This window comes from Misgurnus anguillicaudatus, chromosome 23 (genome assembly GCF_027580225.2).
Source record: "Misgurnus anguillicaudatus chromosome 23, ASM2758022v2, whole genome shotgun sequence".
NCBI classification, from domain to species: Eukaryota; Metazoa; Chordata; class Actinopteri; order Cypriniformes; family Cobitidae; genus Misgurnus; species Misgurnus anguillicaudatus.
Window position 1 is genome coordinate 3,754,558 of NC_073359.2, and position 27,979 is coordinate 3,782,536.

General features: G+C 36.2%; 3 protein-coding genes and 2 long non-coding RNA genes across 5 annotated transcripts in view; 1 reads left to right on the forward strand and 4 right to left on the reverse strand.

Moving 5' to 3' along the window:
• Window positions 1-27,979, reverse strand: part of LOC141359642 (uncharacterized) — a 252,291-nt gene that overhangs the window by 27,049 nt on the left and 197,263 nt on the right. The gene's annotated exons all lie outside the window — the stretch shown is intronic.
• On the reverse strand, window positions 1,292-27,521 carry LOC129453646 (uncharacterized). The gene is made up of 4 exons (XM_073861537.1): window positions 27,288-27,521; window positions 26,828-27,151; window positions 26,429-26,638; window positions 1,292-2,741 (listed from the first exon to the last, which is right to left on the reverse strand). The coding sequence occupies exons 1-4, from the start codon at window positions 27,484-27,486 to the stop codon at window positions 2,716-2,718; spliced, it is 759 nt and encodes a 252-aa protein (XP_073717638.1). The 5' UTR covers window positions 27,487-27,521; the 3' UTR covers window positions 1,292-2,715.
• On the forward strand, window positions 4,083-4,949 carry LOC141359453 (uncharacterized). The gene is made up of 2 exons (XR_012365898.1): window positions 4,083-4,227; window positions 4,324-4,949. It is a non-coding gene; the product is annotated as an uncharacterized lncRNA (long non-coding RNA).
• Window positions 4,777-7,078, reverse strand: LOC129453674 (uncharacterized). Its single transcript, XR_012365899.1, has 4 exons — window positions 6,791-7,078; window positions 6,537-6,694; window positions 6,209-6,283; window positions 4,777-6,093 (listed from the first exon to the last, which is right to left on the reverse strand). It is a non-coding gene; the product is annotated as an uncharacterized lncRNA (long non-coding RNA).
• Window positions 10,760-18,958, reverse strand: LOC141359295 (uncharacterized). Its single transcript, XM_073861521.1, has 3 exons — window positions 18,681-18,958; window positions 15,612-15,793; window positions 10,760-12,381 (listed from the first exon to the last, which is right to left on the reverse strand). The coding sequence occupies exons 2-3, from the start codon at window positions 15,697-15,699 to the stop codon at window positions 11,282-11,284; spliced, it is 1,188 nt and encodes a 395-aa protein (XP_073717622.1). The 5' UTR covers window positions 15,700-15,793; window positions 18,681-18,958; the 3' UTR covers window positions 10,760-11,281.

A 27,979-nucleotide genomic window follows, 5' to 3' on the forward strand; every position in this document is an offset into this window, starting at 1 on the left:
ACAGATCTGTCATACGCAATTCATCAAATGTCTCTTTGTCCATCGTCTCGCCTGCACTCAAATCCTTTAACAGATCAGCCTGGTATGCCTGTAATATTGCCATAGTATGCAGCGCAGCACCAGCCTGACCTGCGGCTTGATAAGCTTTGCCCACGAGAGCTGAAGTTATTTTACATGGTTTCGTGGGCAGGGTAGGCTTCTTTAATGAGGATGCCGAGCCAGGCGAGAGATAACTCGCGTGCGTCTCTTCCACCTGTGGCATTTCGGTATATCCGCGCGTCTTCGTACCCACGATAGTCGTAAATTGACGCCGTGGGCATGAAGCACGCAATGAGTATGGTCTTTCCCATGATTTATTTAATTCACCATGGAGATCCTCAAAGAAAGAGAGAGGCTCATGTTTCGTCCTCTCCCTTTGTCACTATAGAAACCTATCCGCTAGTTTGCTTTGTTTGGGGTTCTCTGGCTCGCGAGGCCAATCAATTTGCAACCTGGCGCGTGTTACCACCTCGAGAAGCTCCTCGACCGACTTTCATCGCGCGAGAAACGCTCGGAGGCTGGTTTATGAAACTCCGCAGAACCGAGAGAGAGATATCATCAACGTCATTATTATAATTACCCCCACATAACCCGAAGAAACACCGGAGTGCGCTTCGGAATCACGCGAAGAAATATAACTTAATTTGAGGTTGCGGTCAGAAAAAAATCACGGCGAGCACGAATCATTTATATTGTGAATGATTCACAATGCTCGCACTCATCAGACTGTACAAAGCCATGACCGCATGCTCCTCCCCCAAACACACAAAACAGTTAAGTGTGTGTGTCGTCCTTCGCCATAAAGCGAAAACAAACACGACTTAGACTGCTCGTGACTCTTCTTACTCATATTTTCCTTTTAACTTAAACTCCTTTAAAATCGGAAAGAGAGAAAGTCTGCACTCTATCTTGTTGGAATCTAACTCCTAACAAAGATCTCAAGTGAAGTTCAAAAGGTAAGAGAGAGATTTGTATTTCAGTGTAGCACACACTCATTCAGTAGTGGTCTGAAAATAAAAAGACCTGATGACACAGCTGTTGTTCATCTATTTTATAGCCTCGCATCAGGGTGCGCTGTGATGTCGTCATCAACCGAGGCTATATACCTCCGGGTCAATTTCATTGACGTGTTTGCACACTATATTCAGCTGGTCAACGATAAAGACGTTTCCCAATAGCGCTTAGCAGCGCAGCATCGAGTAAAGCTTTTGATAGGGAACATATTTAGCAAATTGTGTGCGCTCGCTTAGTCTACGAGTTCGTAGGGTGTCACATCTGTAATTTTTACGCTTCGAAGTGTGCTCATCAGTGCCCCCTTGATGCTGTCTGCAGCAGGCTTTGCACACTTTACCAACCCAGAAGCCCTTGCGAAAGAGCAGTCAGACCAATCAGACGACGAATACATAACACAAATATATATTTTTTTAATTCTAAAGACAGATTAAAAATGAGTGTCGTGTTCTTGAATCAGCATAAAAACTTGATCGGCTTTGCCACAAACCACCTACTTAAACAGGATGAGACTGTGTGATAGACATCTCTGCCCAGAAAACCAGTTTATACCAGCTTCAGTTTAATACTAGATTAGACTTGTAAGCAAAACACATCATATCAGAGACAACCTCAAAAACAAGTGTAAAATTCACAACATAAACATCACTTCATGACACGGCTTTTTAATTTCCTTTTTAATTTTTTTTAAATGTTATTTAATTATTGTTTAACAAAAGATAAATAAAACAAAAATGGTAAAGGCTCTTATGATCAATAGCATCACTTTAGTCCTTATAAATGTGTAAATACAGCATTATTATGAGCAGTTAAAGTTGTAGTAGATCATTTAATGATCTTATCTCATTTTCTTGTACTCAAGCGGATGTTAAAGAAACTCTTTTTGACAGCATTTCATGGACTTTACATATTTTGACAACTATTACATACTATTATATTAAAAGTTAATTTATAGCTGTTAATTATTGCTGAGTCATGTAAAAGATGTCTCTTATCTTTACTTCATCTTTTATGTCTCCAGCAGAAAAAAATCTAATCATTAATCTTCATCTTTTTACTGCTAGTGCTCTTATTCTTGAGAAACAGTCTCAACTCGATTCACAGACAGATTATGTTTTATATTTTTATAAACCTGTTCCTTTCATTACTAATAAACTGAGCTAATAATCTGCATATGTTTTATATTTTCTAAATTGGTATTTGGAGTAACTATTAAGAAAATAATGTAATTCATTTAAAACCTATAAAAAGTATTAAATTGAGCTGATAAAAACTTACTTTCAGACTTTCCAATGCAACTCATGTGGGTCTAAAAATAAGCAGGGTGTAAATGAGCTTAAAGGCTGGCAGACAATCTGGGACTGTGACAGTTTAATAAAAAAGCTCATTTAGATCAGACACACTGATGGGCAACTTCTCTTCTTATTTGCGGCATGACGCTCGATTCTGTTCCAAAACACGGCTCTGGTGTGCCCTTGTGTGCAAGGGTCCCTAAAGTCTGCACTACATGATGTCATCAAAGTGTTGACTCTGAGGAAGTCCACAAGTTCAGGGTGTGTCATATCTCTGAAAGGCAGGTACAAAAAAGCTTTATTAAAACATTATAGTAGCAAACCTTCAGAAAGCCAAGCCTTGTTTTAATCAGTATCATACAGTTTTATGTATTTAAGTATTTGTTTTGTCCATCGTATCTGAAAAAAAGACACAAACTCAGTTATATTCAGAAAAGGCAGAACATTCAGAATTTGACTTTTCTGTGATTCTCAGATTTCAGTCTCACTGCAGCCGTTATCACAGCGCTACTCAACAAATAACCATCATGACAGCTGTGTGCATATTTTCAAAATAACACAAAAGTTCTGAGTGATGCGCTATGACGTTCAGTGCCACTGGCAGCGCTAAAACACTTTCACTTTTGGATGTGTTAGTACATTTAAAGTAAAGCTTGTGTTAGAAAATAATAAATCCACCTTGATTGTGTTTCCTCATCTTCTTTTTTAGGGGTTTCTCCAGTAATGATGGTACACAAAACAACGCGGCACACTGACACCTGACTTTGAAACCTGCAGAAGCTGTAATTTTGTAGCATCTCACTTCAATATTAATGATCAGCTATAAGTGCTGCACAGTGAGACAGGGGCTGCGTCCGAAACCGCATACTGTATAGTAGGTACTGAATTAGATGAAGTACCTACTTACTTGGCGTTAAAACAGAAGGTACTGTATAGTATGAATCCTGGTAGTATGAATGAGATTCGGACGTACTACATCCGCCATGTTGCTACATCACGTGACATACGTCGTCATCACGTCGTGTCATTTCAGCGCGAAAACAGCCGCGTGCCTCTTCTTCTTCGTTGGATAACTCCTCGTCCGGGGCATCATGGGATAGTGTAGCGTCCATCGTATGCACACTGCAAAATCTAACCGGAAGTAGTAGGTCATCCGGGTACTTTTCGCATACTGTTTTTCGAATACTATGTATTCGGACATACTACTCGCTTCGCCTACTGCTTTTCGCGTACTATATAGTATGTAGTAGGCGGTTTCGGACGCAGCATGAAAGTAGCTCAGCGATGATGTCATAGCCTACGGTGGCCCTGAGGTGCAATTTTATTTACAAGATTTAAAACAAATTTACAAGTTTTTTAACAAATTTACACGTTTTTTTTAACAAATTTACAATTTTTTAAATAAATGTACAAGTTTTTCAACAAATTTACAATGAGTGAACACATTTACAAGTTTAACAAATTTACAAGTGTTTAAACAAATTTACAATGAGTGAATAAATGTACAAGTTTTTTAAACAAATTTACAATGAGCAAACAAAATGACAAGTTTTTTTAACAAATTTACAATTTTTTAAATAAATGTACAAGTTTTTCAACAAATTTACATGTGTTTAAACAAATTTACAATGAGCGAACAAAATTACATGTTGTAAAACAAATTTACGTTTATTACGGAAAGGGTAGGTACAATACACTGACGTCACGAATCCGGGACTCCGGTCACGTGGGAAGAAACCCGGAAGTATCGCCGTGAATCACATGAGAGTTGCAAATGCGATGTTGTGTATTAGGCTGTACATCATATTAACGTAAAGAGAGTGATAATATATATCCTTTCATCTATTCCCGAGTGACTCAAAGGGATATTGGACCTTATTTTCAGGTAAGTGAAATAGCTTTAGTTAGCTAACGCTAGCTTTCCAAGTTGCACACGTTTCGGATGGCAGTTATCAAAATAATTCACTGACTTTCTCATTAGATTACAGACAACACGAGAGGGTGCTCCAAACTTTTTAATCAGGACTGCATTGTTTGTTCGCTCCCGGGGTTACATAGACTGAAACGGGGAAGCGTGACGAGTTTGTTTACATGGTGCTGTAAACTCCAACTACAGGAGGACACTTCAGAGGAATCACAGGGATAACATGGTGTGATTTTTTTTTGTCAAAACCAGAACTGACTTCCGAATCCACCTGGAACGCATTTACTTTGATGGAGACAAATGGAAGTCAGTAAAAATTAAGTTGGACTTGTTTTTTTTTAACTAATGGCTGCCCAACAGCTTATAAAGCCAGGAACAACACACACACACACACACACACACACACACACTTCTAACAAACATGTAACGCACACATTAGAGACGTGTTAAGTAAATAACTGTACATTATTAGAACAACTATTTTACATTAAAGAAACTGCATTTCACTCATTGTTCAAAATATAGTTTTATTTATAAATGAAGTATGAAAAAATATATATGTACATTTTTAGAACCAATCATATTTACATTAAAAGCCAATGGGTACTAATACACTTTTTTACACAGGGCCATGTAGTTTAGATTTTTTTCCCTTAATAATAAAAGCCTTCATTTAAAAACTGCATGATGTGTTCACTTGTGTTATCTTCTTTGACTAATATTTAAATTTGTTTGATGATCTGAAACATAAAAGTGTGACAAATATGCAATAACATGAGAAATCTGGATGGGGCTAACACTTTTTCACACCACTGTTTATAAATTTGTTCCAATGTATATTTTCTATCTACTGTACAAATTGTAATAGTAAAGCAAAGTAAAAACATTTAAATGAAAAAAGTTTGTTTTTGGGATTAAAGGAATTTTTCACCCAATATATAGATGCATTTGCTTTTTCATTGAAACAGATTTGGAGAAATTCAGCATTACATTGCTTACAATTGGATCCTCTGCAGTGAATGGGTGCCGTGAGAATGAGAGTCCAAACTTTGCACCTCTTGTGAAGTGAAAAGATGTTTGGACATTAGCCCATGTTATGCATATTCGACTGACTGTTGCCTTGGACAGATTAAAAGTCCTGTTTTTCCTGTGTTTTTAAACTATGATTGTGTTTATGGTGTGCAATATAGCGTGTGTTCATGTTTTGTGTGTAAAAAAACACAGTATTTTTCACATAATTACTTATCTCTATAGCACTGTTTTCACTGTCCTAAAATCGGGCTGATTTCTTCCTTGTTCTATGAAGTCCCTCCTTTAGAAATATATATCGAGTTTTGATTGTGTATAGTTTGTTTAGTGTGTTTTGATTTAACAGCAACTTAGCTTAGCAGAGCCATTTGAACTTTGCTTGCGACTGACGTATTCCTGTGGGTGAGAGTTAGTAAAAAAACTCTTCTTTGGATGTCATTCAATCGGGAAGTAGAGGGCTGTAGTCCAAACCGTCCGTTTGCTGTATGCTTTAAAAGGGAAATTCTATTAAAGAAAATATATCGCTTGGCATTGAATTTTGAGCTTTATAATTTACAGGTATTATTTATGCTCTAACAGCAACATTACACACTAACTAAAGTTTAAAAAATGGGATCAGGAAAAACGGGACCTTTAAATCTTACAGCTAAATCTGCGGAAAGAAGCCCCTGCCTTATACAGCAGAGAAACAAGAAAAACTGATCCAGGACACAAATGTTGCGAGCATGATGTTGTGCTCTTCCATAATAGGAGATGTGGTAATCATGGTCTTGCAATGCCCCCAAACCACTGTTAGATCTGTGTATTGAGAAAGAGGAGAAAATTGCATGTAGAAAAAGAAAGATCAAGGAGGTCATAAGATTTATTTACATGTTTTAATTTTCATCAATGAATTGCTTAATTTTTTTCTCACTCTTCTCTTGTGTTCTGATCAGGAAACAAATGGTTGTCCTCCTCTTCTTCCTTTAGTGTTTCAACATCACAGACACTGGAAATTAACATAATCATGATTTCAGTCTTGGCTATCTATCTATCTATCTGACATAAATGTCAGTTTGCTTAGGCAACATTCGAGTATTTGTAATATGATAAAACATTACAGTACTATCACATTTAGAGAGGATTAAATGAAAATATAATTCATAGTATACATTTTGGTAATTTTAACAAATCGTCTCATTACATAAAATCTTAATCTTTTAAAGATTATTCAGATTATATCATCGAACAAGTTAACGCACCCTTGATTCCTCTGGGGTGTCCTCCTGGGTTGGAGTTTACAGCACCAGGTAAACAAACTCGTCACGCTTCCCCGTTTCAGTCTATGTAACCCCGGGAGCGAACAAACAATGCAGTCCTGATTAAAAAGTTTGGAGCACCCTCTCGTGTTGTTTGTAATCTAATGAGAAAGTCAGTGAATTATTTTGATAACTGCCATCCGAAACGTGTGCAACTTGGAAAGCTAGCGTTAGCTAACTAAAGCTATTTCACTTACCTGAAAATAAGGTCCAATATCCCTTTGAGTCACTCGGGAATAGATGAAAGGATATATATTATCACTCTCTTTACGTTAATATGATGTACAGCCTAATACACAACATCGCATTTGCAACTCTCATGTGATTCACGGCGATACTTCCGGGTTTCTTCCCACGTGACCGGAGTCCCGGATGCGTGACGTCAGCGTATTGTACCTACCCTTTCCGTAATAAACGTAAATTTGTTTTACAACATGTAATTTTGTTCGCTCATTGTAAATTTGTTGAAAAACTTGTACATTTATTTAAAAAATTGTAAATTTGTTAAAAAAAAAAACTTGTAAATTTGCTAAAAAAAACTTGTAAATTTGTTAAAAAACTTGTAAATTTGTTAAAAAAACTTGGAAATTTGTTTTAAATCTTGTAAATAAAATTGCACCACAGGGCCACCGTAGAAAACGCTTCTAAAACCTGTTGCACGCCGTTGCACACCGTTTCCAGGAAACATGTCCTTCAACCCGGAAACCATAGCAAAACGTTGCGCACCGGTGTGAGATTGAACGTGCCCCAGCCATGTGACTTCCCACAGTACAGGATAAATTAAAGGCATTCACTTCAACTTTTTGGAGAAGATAATGTCATATAGCCTACTCTACAGCCACATACTCTACTGTCCCACAAGTGGATTTATTGGTTTCTATTAACCCAAATTTGCCAAAATGTGTATCTAACATAAATTAAATCTTAAGTCTAGATCTGGAATGTATTGACGGTAGAAATGGGAGAATTTTAGAGTTTGATTTAAGTTTTGTTTGCTCCCTTAAAACGAATTTCGTTTAATATATTTTTATTTTCTTAAATTTAATTTATGTTTTGTTGATAGGTTTTGTGAATTTAATGTCAAAGAACATTAAAGAGAACACCGTGCATCTCAGGGATGCATAATAAATATAAACTACTGCAATATGTTACCGAATGCCAAAACATGTTGTATTAGTTTGCAATAATATAGTTGTTGTTGGATGTGCAAAATCATATTACGGAGTATATCACTTGCCTTCAGTTCACAGAAATTAAATTTGCATGCGCAATCAGAGCTTGATGTAGAGGCACATTTGTTTGCTGCATGCTTCTGACTTTTAAAAAATCAAAGTCATATTTTTTTTAAACCTTAGTCGATTGTGCTTTTTGCAGTTTCTGTCTCGCCAGCGAAGGACGTGCGCGGTCAGGGCAACACTTTTAAAAATAAACGTCATATTAACTTAAATACTTTGCCGGCCACGCTTTTTGTCATGAGCATTGGAAGGGTGTGGGGCAACACGCACGTACACACGCACGTGCGTAAAAAGAATATATAGGAGCTGGTCATATAATTAGAATATCATCAAAAAGTTTATTTATTTTACTAGTTCCATTCAAAAAGTAAAACTTGTATATTATATTAATTCATTACACACAGACTAATATATTTTTAAATGTTTATTTATTTCATTTTGATGATTATAACTGACAACTAAGAAAAATCCCAAATTCAGTATCTCAGAAAAATAGAATATTACTTAAGACCAAAAGAAAGAAAGGATTTTTAGAAATCTTGGCCAACTGAAAAGTATGAACATGAAAAGTATGAGCAGGTACTGGTAGGTTTGGCACTGTGTGCAGGTGCCAAGTCCTGTTGGAAAATGAAATCTGCATCTCCACATAGGCTGAAAAATATGATATAAAACAACCATTCATTTGAAAAGAACCAAACTTTTCTACAACATTTACAAAGTAAACACAAGAAAAAAATCTAAACAAAAGCTAATTCAGTGTTAAGATTATATAGAAAATAAATGTGATTCAAGTTTTGAAACATTTAAAATAACAAATAACAGACTTCAAATGAATAATAAAGAAAACTAAATTGATGAGACAAAAAAATGCCATTTAGATATATCCAAAGGGAATATTTCATGAAGGACTTGCCAAAATAAGGCTGCCCTCTGCGGTGTACACGACGCTGATCAACTTGAACTCACATATCCAAAATTTATTCATCTATATTCTCAACTAAACAGCTACATTTTATAACACAGAAAGAGCTATATTTAGAATATCAGAGCCGGACAGTAACGGAGTACATTTACTTGAGTACAGTACTTAAGTACAATTTTGAGGGATCTGTACTTTACTCGAGTATTATTTTTGGGAAGTACTCATGACTTTACTCAATTACATTTGAGAGGAAAATATTGTACTCTTTACTCCACTACATTTCTATCCATAACCGGGAGTACCCGTTACTTCTTCTAAAAAAAAAAAGGAAAAAAGAAAAATCTCAGAAACCCTCGATTTGTTGTTTCCCTTTTCTCAAACGTGATTGGATTGTGCAGGCGCCACTGATTGGGACAGCCGTTCAGCTATCACCTTCAGCTTTCCGCCAATGTCCCAATAGTCAGATTTAGATAAGAAAAGAAATCATGGATGAAACAATGGATGAAGACACAGCAGGTCCATCCTGGTAATGTGACAACCCGTGGCTCCACCTCGCCAGACTATTTTAATTTTCGAAACAAGTTAATGATAGTTTTCGCTTTAAGTGTTTGCTGTGTTTACCAAAACAGAGCTTCATCACCGCTTACAAAAATTCAACCCCTTGAGAGCGGCAGGGATCGCTGGTGATCCCGCATTATTGTTGTTCAAAATTCATTACTCTTCAAAACATCACACTCTTACTTGATCTGGACAAACTCAGCATCACAAGACAGGTTTAAGACTCCAGCTTCGATATTTGACCACTGTTTGTTATTAAACTGGTTTGCAGTAACATTAATTTCTTAATTTATGCCAGGAGTGCAAAATAATTAATCTGAAACGTTCGTTATTTTGAATAGAAATCATCAAACATTCATTCTCGTCTTCTCCGGTTTATTTATATTCAAATACATAAAATATACAGAATCCGCCAGGGCTATTAGTACAATGGTGCGCATATTTGAAGAAATAATGATTAATTATCACATGTTAGTAAAATATTTAGTCTTACAGAATAAGATTTCTATTAATTTTCCACTGAATTATGCGATCTGAAGAGCTCAAATAGCAAACGGAGATGTGTGTCTCCTCTTCCTGATTTGTGTCAGATTTGACCTCAGAGCTCTATCATTTGTACAGCTGTCAATCATCTCACGTGGTTCAATGTGCACTGTGGCAGTAGTAATGCAAAATTTTAAAATGTACTCTTGTACTCCTGATACTCAAGTACTTTTAAAAACAAGTACTTTTTACTTTTACTTGAGTAGACATCTGACTGCAGTACTTTTACTTGTACTTGAGTAAAATTTAGCAAGGGGTAACTGTACTCTTACTCAAGTAATGAACCTGTGTACTCTGTCCGCCTCTGTAGAATATTAAAGGACAAGTTCTGTATTTTACACTTAAAGCCCTGTTTTCAGATTGTTTATGATGAAATAGAACGGCTTTGACTGAAATTTGGACATATGATGATCTACAATGGCTGCATAGGTGCACTGGAACAATCCTTCCAAAAATGCACCAAACCTTCGTCCACAAAGACATGAAACTCACCGAGTGGCCAGGGGCGTTCACCGATACGCCCACCCAAAAATCGCTGCAAAAGATGCTTTTCAACAGCTGTTCTAGCATTCGTTGTAAACTTGTGGACTTATTTTTCCAAACGCCTCACACCCGTACATTCTTCCGTTGAGAGCTTGAATAATAGACACTCCAGCCCAGTTGGTGGCGATAATCCGCCTTTGCCAATTGCAAAAATACCAACAACTCCATTTCCGTTTCTGGGGGCGAAGTAATACCGTACCTAATACAAGTCAATGGAGTTGGACAAAAACTACGATAAAACAGCTGTTGGAAAGCATCTTTTGCAGCGATTTTTGTGTGAGCATATCAGTGAACACCCCTGACCACTCGGTGAGTTTCACGTCTTTGTAAACGAAAGTTTAATGCATTTCAGGAAGGATTGTTCCTGTGCACCTATACACCCATTGTGTGTGTGGTGGGGGTGATACCAAAGAAGCCGAAAATTCTCGGGGCAGCAGCATATGTCCAATTTTCAGTCAAACCCGTTCTATTTCATCATAAACTATCTGAAAACAGGGCTTTACGTGTAAAATACCCAACTTGTCCTGTAAGCTTCATTGCCATTGACGCAAAATGCATTCTGGGAAACTTGACTGTCACAAGTCACCTCCTTATGCATCCTTGATAAAATGAGCGGATCAAGTACATGTGAACTTGGCTTGATGTGAACTTGGAATTGGAACAGTACTTGAGCCGTGACTGATGACGTTTCACAAGAACACAAGTACAGACAGGAACGCATATTGAGGAACGGCCCGAATCTTTTTTGCTGTACGCAATTTTTAGCTTTTAGGCGAATTTAGATTTTTAGTAAGAATCGTACGCAAATCGTTAATTTTCATTAATAAGACCCCAGCGGATTTCTAAACGTTGTTGCCATATCCACACTGTTGACACATGAATGGTTTCTATCGAGTGTGAATCTTCACATGTGTCTTAAGATTACCTTCACTTGTAAAACTCTTTTCACACTGAAGACATATGTAAGGTTTCTCTCCAGTGTGACTTCTCATGTGAATAACAAGTCCACGTTTTTCTATGAAACTCTTTTCACACTGAAGACATGCATGAGGTTTCTTTTCACTGTGAATCATCATGTGTCTCTTAAGGTGAAACTTTAAACTGAAACTCTTTTCACACTGAGAGCATATGTAAGGTTTCTCTCCAGTGTGACTTCTCATGTGAGCCTCAAGTCCACGTTTTTGTATGAAACTCTTTTCACACTGAAGACATGCGTGAGGTTTCTTTTCGCTGTGAATCATCATGTGTCTCTTAAGTTGACACTCCATACTGAAACACCATTCACACTGAAAACACGCATATGGTTTCTCTCCTTTGTGAATTGTCATGTGTGCTGTAAGAATACTCTTCCTTCTGAAACATTTTTCACACTCATGGCATGTGAACGGTTTCTCTCCAGTGTGAATTCTTGCGTGTATCTTAAGGTCTCTTTCAATAGAGAAACTCTTTCCACACTGTTGACAAGTGTAAGGTTTCTCTCCAGTGTGAGTCATCATGTGTGTCTTAAGTTTACTTGCTGTTCTAAAACTCTTTTCACAGTGATGGCACAGATGTGGTTTCTCTCCGGTGTGAATCCTCATGTGTACTTTAAGGCTTGTTTGAAAGGTGAAACTCTTTCCACACTCTTGACAAGTGTAAGGTTTCTCTCCAGTGTGAATTCTCAAATGTTTCTTAAGGTTAGATGCAGTTGTAAAACTCTTTTTACAGTGATGGCATGTGAATGGTTTCTCTCCAGTGTGAATCCTCATGTGTGCGTTAAGGTGAGCTTTTCTTCTGAAACTCTTGCCACACTGTTGACATGTGAAAGGTTTCTCCTCACTGTGAGTCTTGTTGTGATCTGCAGGGCGTTCATCTTCACTGGAACTATTTTCAGACTTTATGTCTTCTGTCTTCAGAGTTTCTTTCTGTGAAACATTATGGTTTATTTTTACAATCTGATGTTTCTCATCCACTTCAGTTTGACTCTCCTCTTTCACTTCCATCATTTCTAAAATAAAGACAGTAAATAGTTCAGGTTAATAAATCAGAGTAACAAAACACATTTGAGATGTCATGTATCCATGTTATTTTTAATGTGAAGTACATTATGTCATTTCTATTGTCAATTTCTGCTCTTGTAGTTTAAAGGCGGAGTCCACAATGTTTGAAAAACGCTTTGGAAAAGGAGACGGGCCGACTACCAAAACACACTTATAGCCAATCAAATCAAATCAAATGCCGGGTTGCGTGTGTGAGGCGGGTCTATCAACAGAAGGTCCAGATTCTATTGGGGTAGGGGCGTGTTTGTTTAGGTGATTTCAAATATCAACATTGGCTTTCAAACATCATGGACTCCGCCTTTAACTCTTGTGCTGTGTTCAAAACTCTTTAACACTTGTGGTTTTTTAAATATCACCAAACATTGGATTCTATCTTTTTGTCAACTTGTTTTCTTTCAGTTAGGACTGGTTTTGTTTTGTTTATCTTTTTTGAAGTAATTAATCATAGGCCTAATTAATCTGAGCTTATGCACCTCAATATTTTAGAGAAAATAGCATTATATGTGAATGGTGTTGCAAAATTCCAGGAACTTTCCAAGCTAGAATCTTTCCATGGGAATTAACAGGAATACAGGTGCTGGTCATATAATTAGAATTCATCAAAAAGTGACTGGTATATTTCAAATGTTTATTTCTTTAAATTTTGATGATTATAACTGACAACTAAGAAAAATCCCAAATCCAGTATCTCAGAATATTAGAATATTGTGAATTTTGAAGACACCTGGTGCCACAATCCAATAAGATAATTAACTCAAAATACCTGCAAAGGCTTTTAAATGTTGACTTGACAGTTGTCCAAAAGACGACCATTGACACCTTGCACAAGAAGGGCAAGAGACAAATGGTCATTGCAAAAGAGGCTGGCTGTTCACAGAGGTCTGTGTCCAAGCAAGTTAATAGACACAGGCGAAGGGAAGGAAAAGATGTGGTAGAAAAAAAGGGTACAAGCAAAAGGGATAACCACACCCTGGAGAGGATTGTGAAACAAAACCCATTCAAAAATGTGGGGGAGATTCAGAAATAGTGGACAGCAGCTGCAGTCATTGCTTCAAGAACCACTACGCACAGACGTATGCAAGACATGGGTTTCAGCTGTCGCATTCCTTATGTCAAGCCACTCTTGACCAACAGACAGCGTCAGAACCGTCTAACTGGGCTAAAGACAAAAATGCTGCTGAGTTGTCCAAAGTTATGTTCTCTGATGAAAGTAAATTTTCAATTTCATTTGGAAATCAGGGTCCCAGAGTCTGGAGAAAAAGAGGCACACAATCCACGCTGCTTGAGTACCAGTGTAAAGTTTCCACAGTCAGTGATAGTTTGGGATGCCATGCCATCTGCTGGTGTTGGTCCACTGTGTTTTTACTGTGTATACCAGGAAGTTTTGCACTTGCCAAAGTGGCGGGCTGAGACTGTGATGTAGACGCTAAGCGCTGAATGTACAGTTGTAGTTTGTAGTGGACATGGAGGCACAGAAAGCTTTTCGCTCTGTTGTGGAGAACCGGCACTTGCCAACTTAAGCCTGAACAAGAAGGGTGTTTGTTAAACATTTTGAATGGAGATTATGTTGTTGCCCTACTCCCGACAGGTTTTGGGAAAATTATTACCGATTGTCAGCGAGAAACTGTGTGCAGCACTGCTTGACGTGCACAACGATCGAGAAATCATGGAAGGGAATTTCATTGTTCACAGTTAATGGTGGAGGACGCGTGGGCAAACATTCCTTGGTGACATTCCTGATTAACCAGAAAATAAGGTAGGAAGATAGACGTGAGTGGAAAGACACCGTAAGGATAGTGTTCAACTAGCTCTGGTCCGATTTACTTTACATAATGTGCAAAAGTCGTTCATAGCCATGTTAACTCCGGTATTTCGCTCGATGGGTTTGTTTTCACATCATACGTGTGTTTTACAGCAGATTTTCGATGCGGCTGAGCCTGCGCATAACGCACATCATATCCAAACGTTATGTGATTGGCTTACGTTTAGACCAATGATTTTAAACTTCAGACAAGTTCCTCCCACGAGAAGGAAAACGATTGTCAATTATGTCCAGCCAGACTCTGTCTACAAAGCGAAGCAAAATAGCAGAGGAGGGTATTACCAGGCTACTAGTCTAATCCCTGTCCGGGAAACCACCCCTATATGTGTTTGTATATAATGTAGTTTATATAAATATCCCTAAATGTCCAAAAATTCCCATTAAATTTCCAGTTTGATATATTTCCAAAATTTCCCAGATTAGATTCCAATAAAAAGTTTCTGAACAGTTTTTGGAAACTTTCCACCCAATAATTTTGGCAATATTTAAATCTGACAAAAATTTGCAGTGTTTATCACACTAGTCTACTTTAATGTTGAATTGGGAAACACAGAAAATTGTTTTGAAATTATTATTTTTTCTAAAACAGAGAGCAAAGTAAGACTCGTGCCGCTCCCGGTAAAATATAAGTCATTCAATTAACCCATTTAAGAACAAACCAAAATAAAAAACTTTGTGTGAGCTCATGTAAATGAAGCATGCATCTAATGCATTTACTGAATGTATGCACATGAATGACAATAGTCTATTTTATGTGCCTTGTTAATGGGCGCTTTGCATTTAAAACAGACAGTGCTTGTTTGGAAATCTTTTGGGGCACACAATGTGCATCTCTTCCTTTTCTCTCTTCTGTCTGAGACATTTAAAGGCCCAGGTTATTATAAGCTATTTTCTGTAGGCCGGTCATTTATGACAAGATAAAAATACCCTTTTTTGAGAGAGAGAGAGAGAGAGAGAGAGAGAGAGAGAGAGAGAGAGAGAGAGAGAGAGAGAGAGAGAGAGAGAGAGAGAGAGAGAGAGAGATTGTTGTAGTCTTTATAAATAAATGACTTGGTTTACAGAGTTTTTATTTACCAAGTCAATATATTTCAGTCCGATGCAATAACATTCTCTCTATAATGATGTGAACACAACATGAGATTTAACTTTAGTAGAGCATTACATGGAGATCACAGTCATTCAATCCACTGAAGGTTGCTTTGGATAAAACTCTTTATCTGATGTTTCAATCTAATTCTACTGAATGCAGTAAGTTATCATCTCATGAATTTAAGTTTATTTTCCCCTCATGTTTCTCAATGTTTTTATGATTATTCCTCAACCATCAATAATAAAGATTATAAAACAGACACCAACCTATTTGTTCCTCAGTATCTTCATCCTTTATTCTGCATGGTTGTGGATCTGTCATCTTCTCAAGCTCCTCTTTCACCAGCATCAACATTATGTCATGAAGATTTCAGTTGTCACACATGGAGTGATTTCTCTGTGTGTTTGACTCCAGCATTTATTGGTGGATTGTTGTAGGAGGAGCTTCACTAGAGATGAAAGAAGAGGCATTAAAACATTTAATGTAAGTAAAACATTCACCATCTGTTTCAGTTGTTTTAATGTTTTACTTGCACTGAAAAAAATGACTTTCCTACTTAGTGTTTTTGTCTTGTTTTCAGTAAAAATATCTAAAAAATCTTAAATTAAGATGTTTTATCTTGATGAGCAAAATTACCTTAGAAAATAAGTCTAGTTTTTAGACAAAAAATATAAACTAAGTAAATTTGTGCATAAAACAATTAAGCTAAAAAAATCTGCCCATGGAATAAGAAAAGTTTTATTGAAATAAGTTTACATTTTTCATAAACACTTAATTCAAGAAAAATGTTCTTATACAATTGGCAATGTTATCTATACAAACGTAATGCTGATGTTTTTTTTTGTTTTTTTTTTTAATAAAAACAAGCTCCAGTTCATGTTCTCTGAATAATAAACACTTTTTAACACATGATATGCCTGAATGCAAATAATTTAAATAAATATCACAATAAAAAGGTTAGGGGAACAATATCAGAATGTTATGAGAACGTTTAGGTAACGTTAGCGTAATGTTTGTAGACCGCATTAACACCTTGTGTGTGCATTATTTTCGACAAATTCAATAGCCTGTAGTTAGGGATGCATATCAATTAATCGCGATTAATCTATAGCAGAATAAAAGTTTTAGTTTACATCATATATGTGTGTGTACTGTGTATAATAACTTTGTATAGTTAAATGCACACACATGCATGTATATATTTAAGCAATGTTTACATATGTATATACATTTGTATATTTATGTATAATTTATATAAATAGTATATAAATATATTTTTTCTTAAAATTATACATGCATGTGTGCATATTTATATACATAATTATTATACACAGTTCACACACACATATATGATGTAAACAAAAACCTTTATTCTGCTATAGATTAATCGCGATTAATTGATATGCATCCCTACCTGTAGTCAATAATTCATTACTGAAAATTCAATGTTATCTAAACAAAAAGTAATGCTAATACTCAATTTCACGATTTCATACGGTAAATCCACATTATCATCAAGATTAAATTATGCATTGTTATTTGTGCTTGTACTGAGATAAATTTATTTCATATACATCTTGTAAAATCCAATCTTAAATCAATATTTAAATACAAATATGTGGTTCATGCAACACGCACGCTGATTAATGCATTTATTACAAAATGAAATATATGATGTAAAACACAACCATTTATTAAAAAAGTACAAAAGTTTTGTACAACCTGAAGTAAACACAAGAAATAATCTTGTTAACGTACAAATGCAGTGATTCAGTGTTAAGATTCTATTGCTTTAATCTTTAAAGGGACACAGGGCAGCATTTTTATGTTAATAAATAATCTTAGTAAGTCGGTAACAGTGGAGTCAAAAGTATTCATATTCATTACTCAAGTAGAAGTATAGATACTAGGGTTTAAAAAGACTTTTGTAGAAGTTGAAGTATCAACTGAAGCTTTTTACTCAAGTAAAAGTGAAAAAGTACTGGTTTCAAAACTACTTAAAGTATAAAAGTAAAAGTAATGTAAGGAAAAAAAGTCATTACGGAAAAAAGCCTAGGCCACACCACAGGGGCCTATTGTGCACTACCCTATCTCCTCTAAAAAACGTTTCTAAAGGCCATAATAACTATAGTGTTATATTAAAAATGTTAATGTAAAAAAAATTAGCTCCAACCCTTATAAAACCTTGGCTACCTGTAGTTTCAGGTGACTTTATAGACCTTTATTAGTTTGTTCAGGTCTGCTTGATTAGATCTAAAACTAAACACTGCAGGACATCGGCACTCCATGTTGCCTACCCCTGCACTAGGCTATCTGTTTCAACCACATACAATATATGCCCATTAAAAATGAACGCATTTCAATACAATGCAAAAAATACATTAAAGCAGTGGTTCTCAAACTGGGGGTCGTGAGATGGTGCCAGGGGCCCCAGTTTTATAATATTTTATGAAATACATTACTTTATTATAAATTCTGTGTAACTGAACCTTAGAAAAAATAAGGCTACTAAACAAAAGCAATACATTGTATAATTTAATATGTTTTGTTTAATTAAAATTGTAAGTTTTAGAATGTTTATGTCATACTTTTTCTTTGGGGGGCCGCAAAGGAATCCACTGTACACAAGGGAGGCTGCATAAAAAAGGTTTGATAACCACTGCATTAAAGAACCACAAATGTGTACTACTGAGCATTAACATGTGTTCCATAGAGAGGAAGATATAATGACTAGTTGCCTATAAATATTGTAATGGTGCAAAAAGTCAAACTTCAGAGCAGGGCCGCTGCTGGCAAAACTTTTACAGTGGTGCCCTCTTTAGTCAAAAAACAACAAAATCACACACAACTATAGTATGGGTGAGAATAGAAATATGCTATTGTTATCATTTATAATTGTATTTTGACAGCAACACAAACTACAATTATGCATTTATATATTATAGCCTATATTTCTGCATCTGTACTTGTGTAGCTAATGGACTTCAGTACACTTTACTTTAGTCAGTATAAATCCCAGCAATTTTGGAGAATTACTCAATGTCTTTCTTGTAGAAACAGGTTTAAGGAAACAGCTGATGTCTATTAACAAAAGCAAAAGTTGGTATGTATGGTTATGTGTTTGATTGATTATTTTTTAGCATATATACAAAACAACATGTCTTTAGCATAGATATCTTTGCCATGCTTCAAAACGCAACGCAGCACAATGTCATTTAAGTTGAACAACTGAAGTTACACGATATAAATTGGTATTGTTACACTATTTAAATCACAGATGAGTTGGTGTCAGCAGTCAGCTACACATTTACACAGGCTTATGAATGTGAACTGACCTGAAAGTGATGCGCGAGTTTTATTTCGTACTTTTCCATTTGAAGGGTCCGTGTACGTTTTGATAGTTTGTTTTTTCGTTTAAACCAAAAAACAAAATAACGAGAAACCACACGTTTTTCGTTTGTCGTTTAAAAAAAACGCTAAAAAAGAGCCGTTCTTCCGTTTTTGGTTTCTGAATCTAAAAAACGAAAAACGACTAAACCAAATTCAAATAACGGTTCGATTTTGGTTTTTGAAACCCTTTTTTCATTTCTCCGTTTGAAGATCTACATTAAAATAAAGATAGGTTGGCCACGTGACGCGGAAGTTATTAAATAGAGCCTATCAAAATAAAAGCCGGTCATAACAAAGCACTAACGTAACACCAGAGTAACGTTATAGAAAAAAATCTATAAATAAATAAGCTTTGTTGTTACTGTTAGCGATATTTGATAAAATACCATGTTATCTAAATACAATGTGTGATGTGTTGAGGTATTTTTTATAAAAAAAATAATGTGTTATAATACATTAATATAATATTTCAGTAAGATAACCATTTAATTATTCTAACGTTAGGGGAACGTTAAAATAACCTAAAAATAACATTAGAGGAATGTTTATTTTCTTAAAGAAAACCATTCCTGGCTAACCAAAAACCTTGGAAAATAGGGGAACGTTTTGGGAACCAAATTGTTAGCTGGGATGGGCAGGAATATTTGGCTTACATGGAAATCCAGGATTTATCAATATTCTACATTAAACAGTGTATTTTTTTATTCAGGCTACTTATATTAATTTCGGGCTACCAAAAATTAAAGAGTGTCTGCCCGAAGGGCTACCAGGGATTTTAAATAATATATTAATTTTGCGAGACCTGGTCAGGTATATAATTGGCATTGTCTTAAAGCTGCTCAGCTTTCGTTTTTGTTGAGAATAGTTGCACTTGAGTTTACTTGACTTATTAAAAATTTGCCTTGTTGTGTACAGTAGAATTCTGATGCTTCGTAGAATCGAATTGAATCGTTACCTTGTGAATCGTAATTGAATTGAATTGTTAGGGCAGTGCCAATGCACACCCCTAGTTGATGTGACCCCTTTAAATTAAACATGACTTTCTTTTGTGTTATTTAGTGAATTCACTTTGGAAATCCTTTTGATCTGTACACCACAGAGAGACTCTTGTATATTTGGTGCAGTGTTGTTTTTGTCCACTAGAGGCAGTTGACTCGGCTGTATTGGGTGAACTGATTACATCTAACCTAAATGAAGAAGTCAACTAAACACAGACATGCACATTGCACACGGTTACTGTGATGTTTCAAAAAATTACTGCATCTTAATATTCTCTTTATTGTAATGTGTGAATCCTCTGCTTATTGATGTTGATTTTGCCTGAAATAGGTGAGCAAATACATACAAAAATAATTTGCCCGACCATAATTCATACTTCATACTCTTTAAGTACGGCCATGGATGCGATCACTGCACTCAGGATCTGCCTTCATCCATGTTGTTGTGAATGAAGCCAGTTGGTTAAAAAAAAATCAAAACTTCATGACACATGACCCTACAAGAATATTACTGATAGACTGTTTGTCTCCTGCTAAAAAACAATCACGTTACAGAAAAGAAATTACAATTCTCTTACTCAAATTACTACTTTTTTACTCAGTGACTTTTTTCTCTTGTGTACAGACTCAAGTTTCTGTCCACCAATAAGTTATTGTCCACCTCTGCTGTCAACTGTGTGGTTAAATCATTATAAACCCTCATGTGTTCAACAGAATAAAGAAACTCATACAGGTTTAGATCAACATGAGGGTGAGGAAATGATGACAGCACTTTTATGATTAAATAAACTCTCCTGTTAAAACAGTAAATGACCAATCAAAATCAACTTTTTATATTTACTTTTATTTCATCTTTATTTTACTAAGTCTCCCAACTCTTTTTGAGTAAAACCTTGCACAGAAGACACATTATTACACAAAGATGAAATTAAAAACAATAAAAATAGATATCAAAGTTAAAATTCACTAATATAAAGGACTTTTAATACTATTTGTAAATACTGAAATGTTATGTAAATGTATTTATACAAAATCCAGCTTGAGAATAGCAATAAAACACTCTTATAACAGATAAACTTTATAAGCTTCGAACTTTTAATAAGCGCTTTAAACTTTCCCATGATAATGCAGGTAATTCCCATGCAGTGAAAGCAGCATGCATGTAAATAATGTCCTCATAGTCCAAAACATTTTAAAATAAACTGAACAAATTCTTTCCTAACTACAAGATTAAAGCACAGCACTGTAATAAAATCCTAACCTAACTAAAAACAGCATTGAGTTCAATAAAAGACTGACTTATAGTGAAGATGAAAGTAGATCACAGTATCATCTACATAAAGATGCACTATAGCAAAGTTTTTACAGGATTTATGTATTGTGATGTTACAGTTGATCTGACACTGACACAAGACTGTTGAATGATAAACTCAATACTTCAATGAATAATTCATCTATTTGAACATTAGATTATTTACACTGAGCTGTCATTAATACATCACTGTATATGACATCACTGCATCACTGATGTCACTGCTGAGAGACTGTTGCTAGGTGATGATGTCATAAAGAGAGTTATGACATCACTCCAGTAGTTCTGATGGACAGACAGCTGATCTACTCACAGACCTGCAACATCTAACAATGACAAACACACAGAAAGAGATCATGTTATAAAATCTGACCATTAGTTTATTTAACATACAGATATACAGATTTTCTCACCTCTATTTGTTTGTCATCAGTTTTGTTTTTAGATGAGTTCAATTTATTCATGCTGATGAAAAAGCTGTGGTATCAAGATTCATACTCTTGAAATCTGAATTCATATCAGAATATTCACTATACAACAGTTCTTTCTGATTCTCGAATCTGATTGGCTAAGAGGCGTGCGATATTCTACTGATAACGGCACAGTAACCGCTTCACCATTTTGTATCATTCCGCCACCTGCTGGTCATTTTAGTATGAGTGATACAGGCTCATCTCTGACTGGAAAAACTGCACGCACACACACAGACGGCACGCGCTGTTTTTAAACACTCTCCGTGTGTCTCATTGACACTCGTGAATCAGTGTGTGAATCCCAATCAGAAGTGATTATTACTTCAAAGATCAGCGCTCTTGGATGTTACAATAAACTTAATGGGAGTAATGTCTTGTTACATCGTGTGGACGATTAACACTTGGAAAGAGGAATGTAAACAATATTTTTTTCTGGAGCGATCTCTCTCCTCAGAACGTGAAAACACCGTGGAACCGCAGGTAAGCACCACAGCTGTTAAATGTGGACATTGATCATTTATTTTATCGTGACGTGACTATTAAAACACGTTATGAGATATCACCACTGATATATTTATAAGCAGCATGCAAAAACATCTCTCTGACACTGTTTTATATAGTACTGACAAGAACAAAGTCTAATAACAAGCGAGTGCTCGTATCGCGTTGAGATTAAATGGGAAAGCAATAGTAACATTATATAAATATAGTTTTATTAACTTTTACCTCGCGCCAAAACAACAACAACACAAAAAAAAACTAAATATGAATAAGAAAACAAGTAATAGTTTCATCATGACACCAAATACTGCTGATTTGATCTCATTTTTGATGATCAAACACAGCCAGGGACAACATCAGAGCCAGGGAATCCCTGTCAGAGATGTAGCCCAGAGACGGAGGTGGTCAGCGGGGCGAGTGAACACTGATGTCCGCTCATGCTCTGGTTCTCATACGCACGGAATCTTACTAAGCAAACGTTCAAACAGGCGCTATCTTTACTAATCTGCAGATTTAAATATAATACATATACATTCTCGACTGAACTAATCTTAAATGGTGTTTTGCAGGTAAAATTTTTCAATGAATTTGTGCAATTTGCTTGTTGATAATAAACATTTAACCTGTTATCCATTGTATTTTATGTTGTTGGGTATCACAAAACCCGAAAAAGTATGAAAAAGTACAGCAATTTGCAATGATTCTCCTTTCCCTCACAACGCACTGTATGACGTCACGCTGGGGAGAGAATTGACCAAGCCGCCTTGAGAGCATTGAGAATGACTATAGAAAGACGAGTGAAGTACAGTTCTGATAGCGCAGATAATAGATAAATACATAGATAGATAGATAGATAGATAGATAGACAGACAGATAGACAGACAGACAGATAGATAGAATAGGCTACTATAGAGAGATAGGCAGACAGCCAGATAGCATAACGTTAGCATATCTTCGTGTAGAAAGTAAACAAACAATTAACATACTCGTGCATGCTGGCTTGAGGGGGTCCATGATCCTGCCTGAAATGGGTGTAACTTTATGCGATCTTCAGCACAAACGGTTTTGGCAGCATGTCTCTAATCCTGGAAGGTGAGTGAAGCACGTCACATCTGTTTGCGGGGACCAGCGACCCAAACGCACTCACTTTCTTACAGCCAGTAGCGGAATGGCAATCGAGAGAGTCGGGACTTTTCCGGTGGGCTGACCTGATAATAGCTATACATTTCGAGTTATATTAGCAACACCGTCTGGCGGCGTGATGTGCGCCGGTTCCCGCAGCCCGCTGGTCAAACTGAGCAGCCTTTCTGCTCAACAAATTATATAAAAGTGCTCAACCTGTTTGGCAGGTCCAAACATGTACAGGATTTATAAAAATACGGTGATCAATGAGCGGTTCCTCCTCAAATGGCATAGTCTGTCGTGATGTAAAAAGCCGCCAAACGCCTGTTTATTACAGTATGTATGCGGTCGGATCCGAGTATGCTGCAGCTGCTGACTGCTGCTGCATAAAATGATCGTGTGATTCGTTATAATCGCATAAACAATATAACAAAGCATCCTTTTATTTCACAAAACAATATATTTGAGATATTATTTGATAGACTAGTAAGTGTGGATTAAGGATGTTTAAAAATCTCTAGCCTGGTGGTCAGGACATGAATGGATCAAATCAGCAGATTTGCGAAGTTTTATTTATCTCCACATACATCATAAATAATTAGCATGGTAACTTTGCAGTATAACACATTATATATTTCCTACGATGTATATATGATTTCCAAATTATATACGTAAGTATTAAATAGCAATAAATGTCTCATCTATCTCTATGGCTCTGGCTGAGTCTTTTTCCACTTCTCCCCAACGTGACGTCATTGCAGAATTGCGTTAAAAAAAACGTTAATACCAAAAACGTAAAAAAGTGGTCTTTAAGACCATTTTTGAGACATTTTAAAAATTATACACATATCTTGAGTGATTTATGTACCCATTAATCAACAGTGGTGGTTAACCTGCAACATACACTTTAAAACTACACTTTGTGTGTCACGGTTAATCCGTGTCATGTCTTGTTTCTGTTCCGATTGTTATCACCTGGACATTCATTGATTAATTACCTGCCTCATCACACCTGTTTGTCATTTAGTCTGTGTATATATACCTCTGTCTTCTGTTTGCTCACTGCTGGATCATTGTCATTACTACCCTGTCTGTTCCCCGTGTCACATTTTGGATGTTCCTGTGTTTGCTACCTGTTCGTCATTTTACTCCTCGTGTTTTTGGTTTCCTATTTTATCATTAAATGTTATTTATTTTGTGAACTCTGCGTATGCGTCCTACTTCCCTACCCTGTTGTGACATTGTGACCAAGAAACGGTAATATAAAGAAATGGCTACTCCGTCCATTGAGTTATTATGAGATTCAAAGCAGCCGAAAGTGTTACCTGTCATTCTGGCCGCCCTCAAATCCGTGGCGGAAGAAAAGTAGTTCCCAAACAAAGAGGCTTTTAAAATAACTCCGTTGTTGTTTTCTAGTTTTCTTTTTTCAAATGTGTGCCGTCGAACTGTTGTATAAAAGCCTACGGCCTCGTGCCTCTGGCCTAATCACAGCCGTGATGATATAGAGCTTTATCAGACGACTCCGAGAGCGATACACTGCAAAAAATGACCTTCCCACCTAGTACCTTTGTCTTGTCCTCAGTAGAAACATCCAAAAACTCCCAAATCAAGATGCTCCTCTCAATCAGCAAAATGACCCAAGTAAATAAGTCTAGTTTTAAGACAAATAATATACAATTTAAGTGAAATTGTCCTTTAAACAAGCAAAATTAACTGCCAATGGAGTGAGAAAAAAAATTGTGAAATAAGATTTCTTTTTTCTTAAACAATTAATTCAAGTAAAGTTTTCTCACCCCATTGGCAGATAATTTTGCTTGTTTTAAGCACAAATTCACTTAAATTGTATATTTTTTTGTCTAAAAACTAGTATTATTTTCTTAGGTCATTTTGCTCATTAAGAAAATACATCTTGATTTAAGAATTTTTAGATATTTCTACTGAAAACAAGACAAAATTACTAAGTAAGAAAGACATTTTTTGCAGTGTATTGCTTAATTGAGTTTTAGTTGTTATTTTTTCTTACCACATCCACAGAGCTTCAATGATGAGAAACTGAGGCAGAAACATCAACAGAGAGAGAAACACTGAGCTGTCCACTGCTTCATTTGTTTTGTCTATTGTATCTAAAAAAAAAAAGACACAAACTCAGTTATATTCAGAAAAGGCAGAACATTCAGAATTTGACTTTTCTGTGATTCTCAGATTTCAGTCTCACTGCAGCCGTTATCACAGCGCTACTCAGCAAATAACCATCATGACAGCTGTGTGCATATTTTCAAAATAACACAAAAGTTCTGAGTGATGCGTTATGTCGTTCAGTGCCACAATCAAATTTCACCTGATTGTGTTTCCTTATCTTCTTTTTTAGGGGTTTCCCCAGTAATGATGGTACACAAAACAACACGGCACACCGACACCTGACTTTGAAACCTGCAGAAGCTGCGCCAGTGACTTATTTGACTTATTAGGCAATAACTAACCAAGATGTGTTCTTGTACTTGTAATTTTGACAGACCTGCTCGCTTGAACATTTCTGTAATTTTGTAGCATCTCGCTGCGTCTGTGGCCAGGGCTTTTTTACCTTCTCTCCTCATCCATGTGTTTGTGCTCCCTTTTAATTGCACAATTGTTAGATATAACCAAAGAGGCAGTGTGTGGCTGACTTTTGGAAATGTAGCATTTTGAAGTAGACTCTGTCTGACTAAGCTTGCGCTATTTAATGTGCACATGCATCCGGTGTGTGATACCTGCGAGTTGTCCTTCACAGGACGCAGTGCATAAGAACATGTTAAATAATCATAACACAAGCACACGTATCTTTATTTAAACTTTATTTAACCACAACAATGACACGCTTTTGGCAAGATTATTAATCATGAATTAGATCATTAAAATATTTTTAGATCATTAAAACATGGATATTCATCATGACTATTGCAATATTAAGCTCAGCAGTGCTCTCACGTCAAGTTTACACAGTAAAACATATTTAACTTTAAGCGACATGTTGCGTTGATTAATACATTGTCATGGTCCTGTCTTCAGGTCATACCCTGTGTCTCAATCTGTTCCCTTTAATATTCAGATGTCAAAGGGCAGGAGGAATCACAGCTCAGTAATGTAGATTGAACAAGTTTTGTTCAACTTGAAATTTCACTTAAATTTCACAATAAGAAACAACTTATCTTTTTAGGTGTTACCAACTGAAGTTATTTTTAAGTTGATCCAACTGTTTACTTTTTACATTGTAACAGTAAAGTCAGATGTATGATGAGATGTTGTGTTACCTCTTACAGTACAGGAATACTCTTGTAGCTCCTCACTGTTGATTGAGTCCAGGTACAGCTTGTTTAATAATGTCAATCCATCTGTTACCTGTTGTCCATTCTTATACCAGATGTAAGTATGTTTGCTATCCAGAGGGCAACTGGTTGAACAGCTTAATATCACTTTTTCTCCATCTATCACAGGGTCTGGGCTGCTTCTCACTCGTGTATCTGAAATTTCATATAACAGAGTTCACATAAACTAATTTTCAAAGCTGGGCCTCATATTTTTGATTTAGCTTAATTGATAAAGCATTGCCTAAACCTCTAATCACAGTCATGCTGATATCAGACTCCTACACGAGCTATAATGCTTCAGTATAATGAGTGCTGCACAGAGAGTTTATTATGAGCAGTTACCTGTAACAGTAAGATAGACTCCAGGATAACCAGAAACTACATCTGATGTGTTAGTGATGAACCTGAACTGATAATTTCCAGTGTCAACCGTGTTGACGTCTTTGATTCTCAGTGTGTTTCCCACAAACTCCACACGACCAGAAAACTGAGAAACCTCACGCAGATCTCTGAATGCCCCAAAACGACGGTAATTCCAGTATGTTTTCTCTACTGTATATCCAGTGGGATGTGAGTATGAAGAGTGAATATTTACTGTTGATCCCACTAAAGCACAAACTCTTCTAGAGGTGTAAGTCACACCCCAACATCCACTGTTAGAAAGACCTGAAAGAGTCACAAAATACTGCTGTAACATTCACAATCAATTACAAACACACTCATACTGTATATGAATCAACAAGAAAACTGCAAAGTTTGATCTTCTATTTTAATTTAAATATTGTGTAAATATCAGACTCACACACAGATGAAGAGGGAACTGAAAAATACTCCTCAGAGCAGAAATAACTGTCAGTGTTTTCACTGGATGATACAGATATGCTTTGGCCAAATCTTAAATGTTGTCCATTCTTGTACCAGCGGTAATTATTTTCAGATGTTTTTGGGCAGGAGGAATCACAGCTCAGTTTTACTCGCTGTCCTGTAGATTCAGGATTCATCTTCACCTGTAAAACTAAATAATCAAAATCTTACATTAGATGAGAAATGAAAAGAGTTTAACTGGACTGATGAGAATGTAAATGTACCTGAAACTGTTAGATTGACTGTGACTGAGCTGAGATGTTTAACTCCATCCTTCATAATGATCATGAGCTGATATTCTCCATGGTCTCTCTCTTTTGGATCTCTTATTGTTAGTCGTGAGTTGTTTTTAGTGATCTCTTGATCCACTCGTCCTGAGTAATCTGAATCTAAAGTTAAATCTTCAGGTTCATCTTTGTTTCTCCAGTTTGTTCTCTGTTTCTGACTGAACCAGAACCCAGTTTTGATGTTGATGTTTGAGTAATCGCACCTCACTGTCACCAGTTCTCCCCTCGCACCACAAATATTCAGTTTATCACAGGTTACATTAAAGTTATCCAATGTTAGGGACCCTGAAGAAGTAACCATAACCGTAACATTAATAATATTTGAAGAGTTTCGTTGCAAAAT

What these genes read in the sequence shown, in the direction of transcription:
- LOC129453646 (XM_073861537.1), bottom strand. Translation starts at nt 27,486, where the DNA reads ATGAATCCTGAATCTACAGGACAGCGAGTAAAACTGAGCTGTGATTCC. An exon ending in AGTTCCCTCTTCATCTGTGT is followed by an intron (nt 27,152 to 27,287) that starts GTGAGTCTGATA and finishes TGACTCTTTCAG; the next exon opens with GTCTTTCTAACAGTGGATGT. An exon ending in GTATTCCTGTACTGTAAGAG is followed by an intron (nt 2,742 to 26,428) that starts GTAACACAACAT and finishes TCTTTTTTTCAG; the next exon opens with ATACGATGGACAAAACAAAT.
- LOC141359295 (XM_073861521.1), bottom strand. Translation starts at nt 15,699, where the DNA reads ATGTTGATGCTGGTGAAAGAGGAGCTTGAGAAGATGACAGATCCACAA. An exon ending in AGATACTGAGGAACAAATAG is followed by an intron (nt 12,382 to 15,611) that starts GTTGGTGTCTGT and finishes TCTTTATTTTAG; the next exon opens with AAATGATGGAAGTGAAAGAG.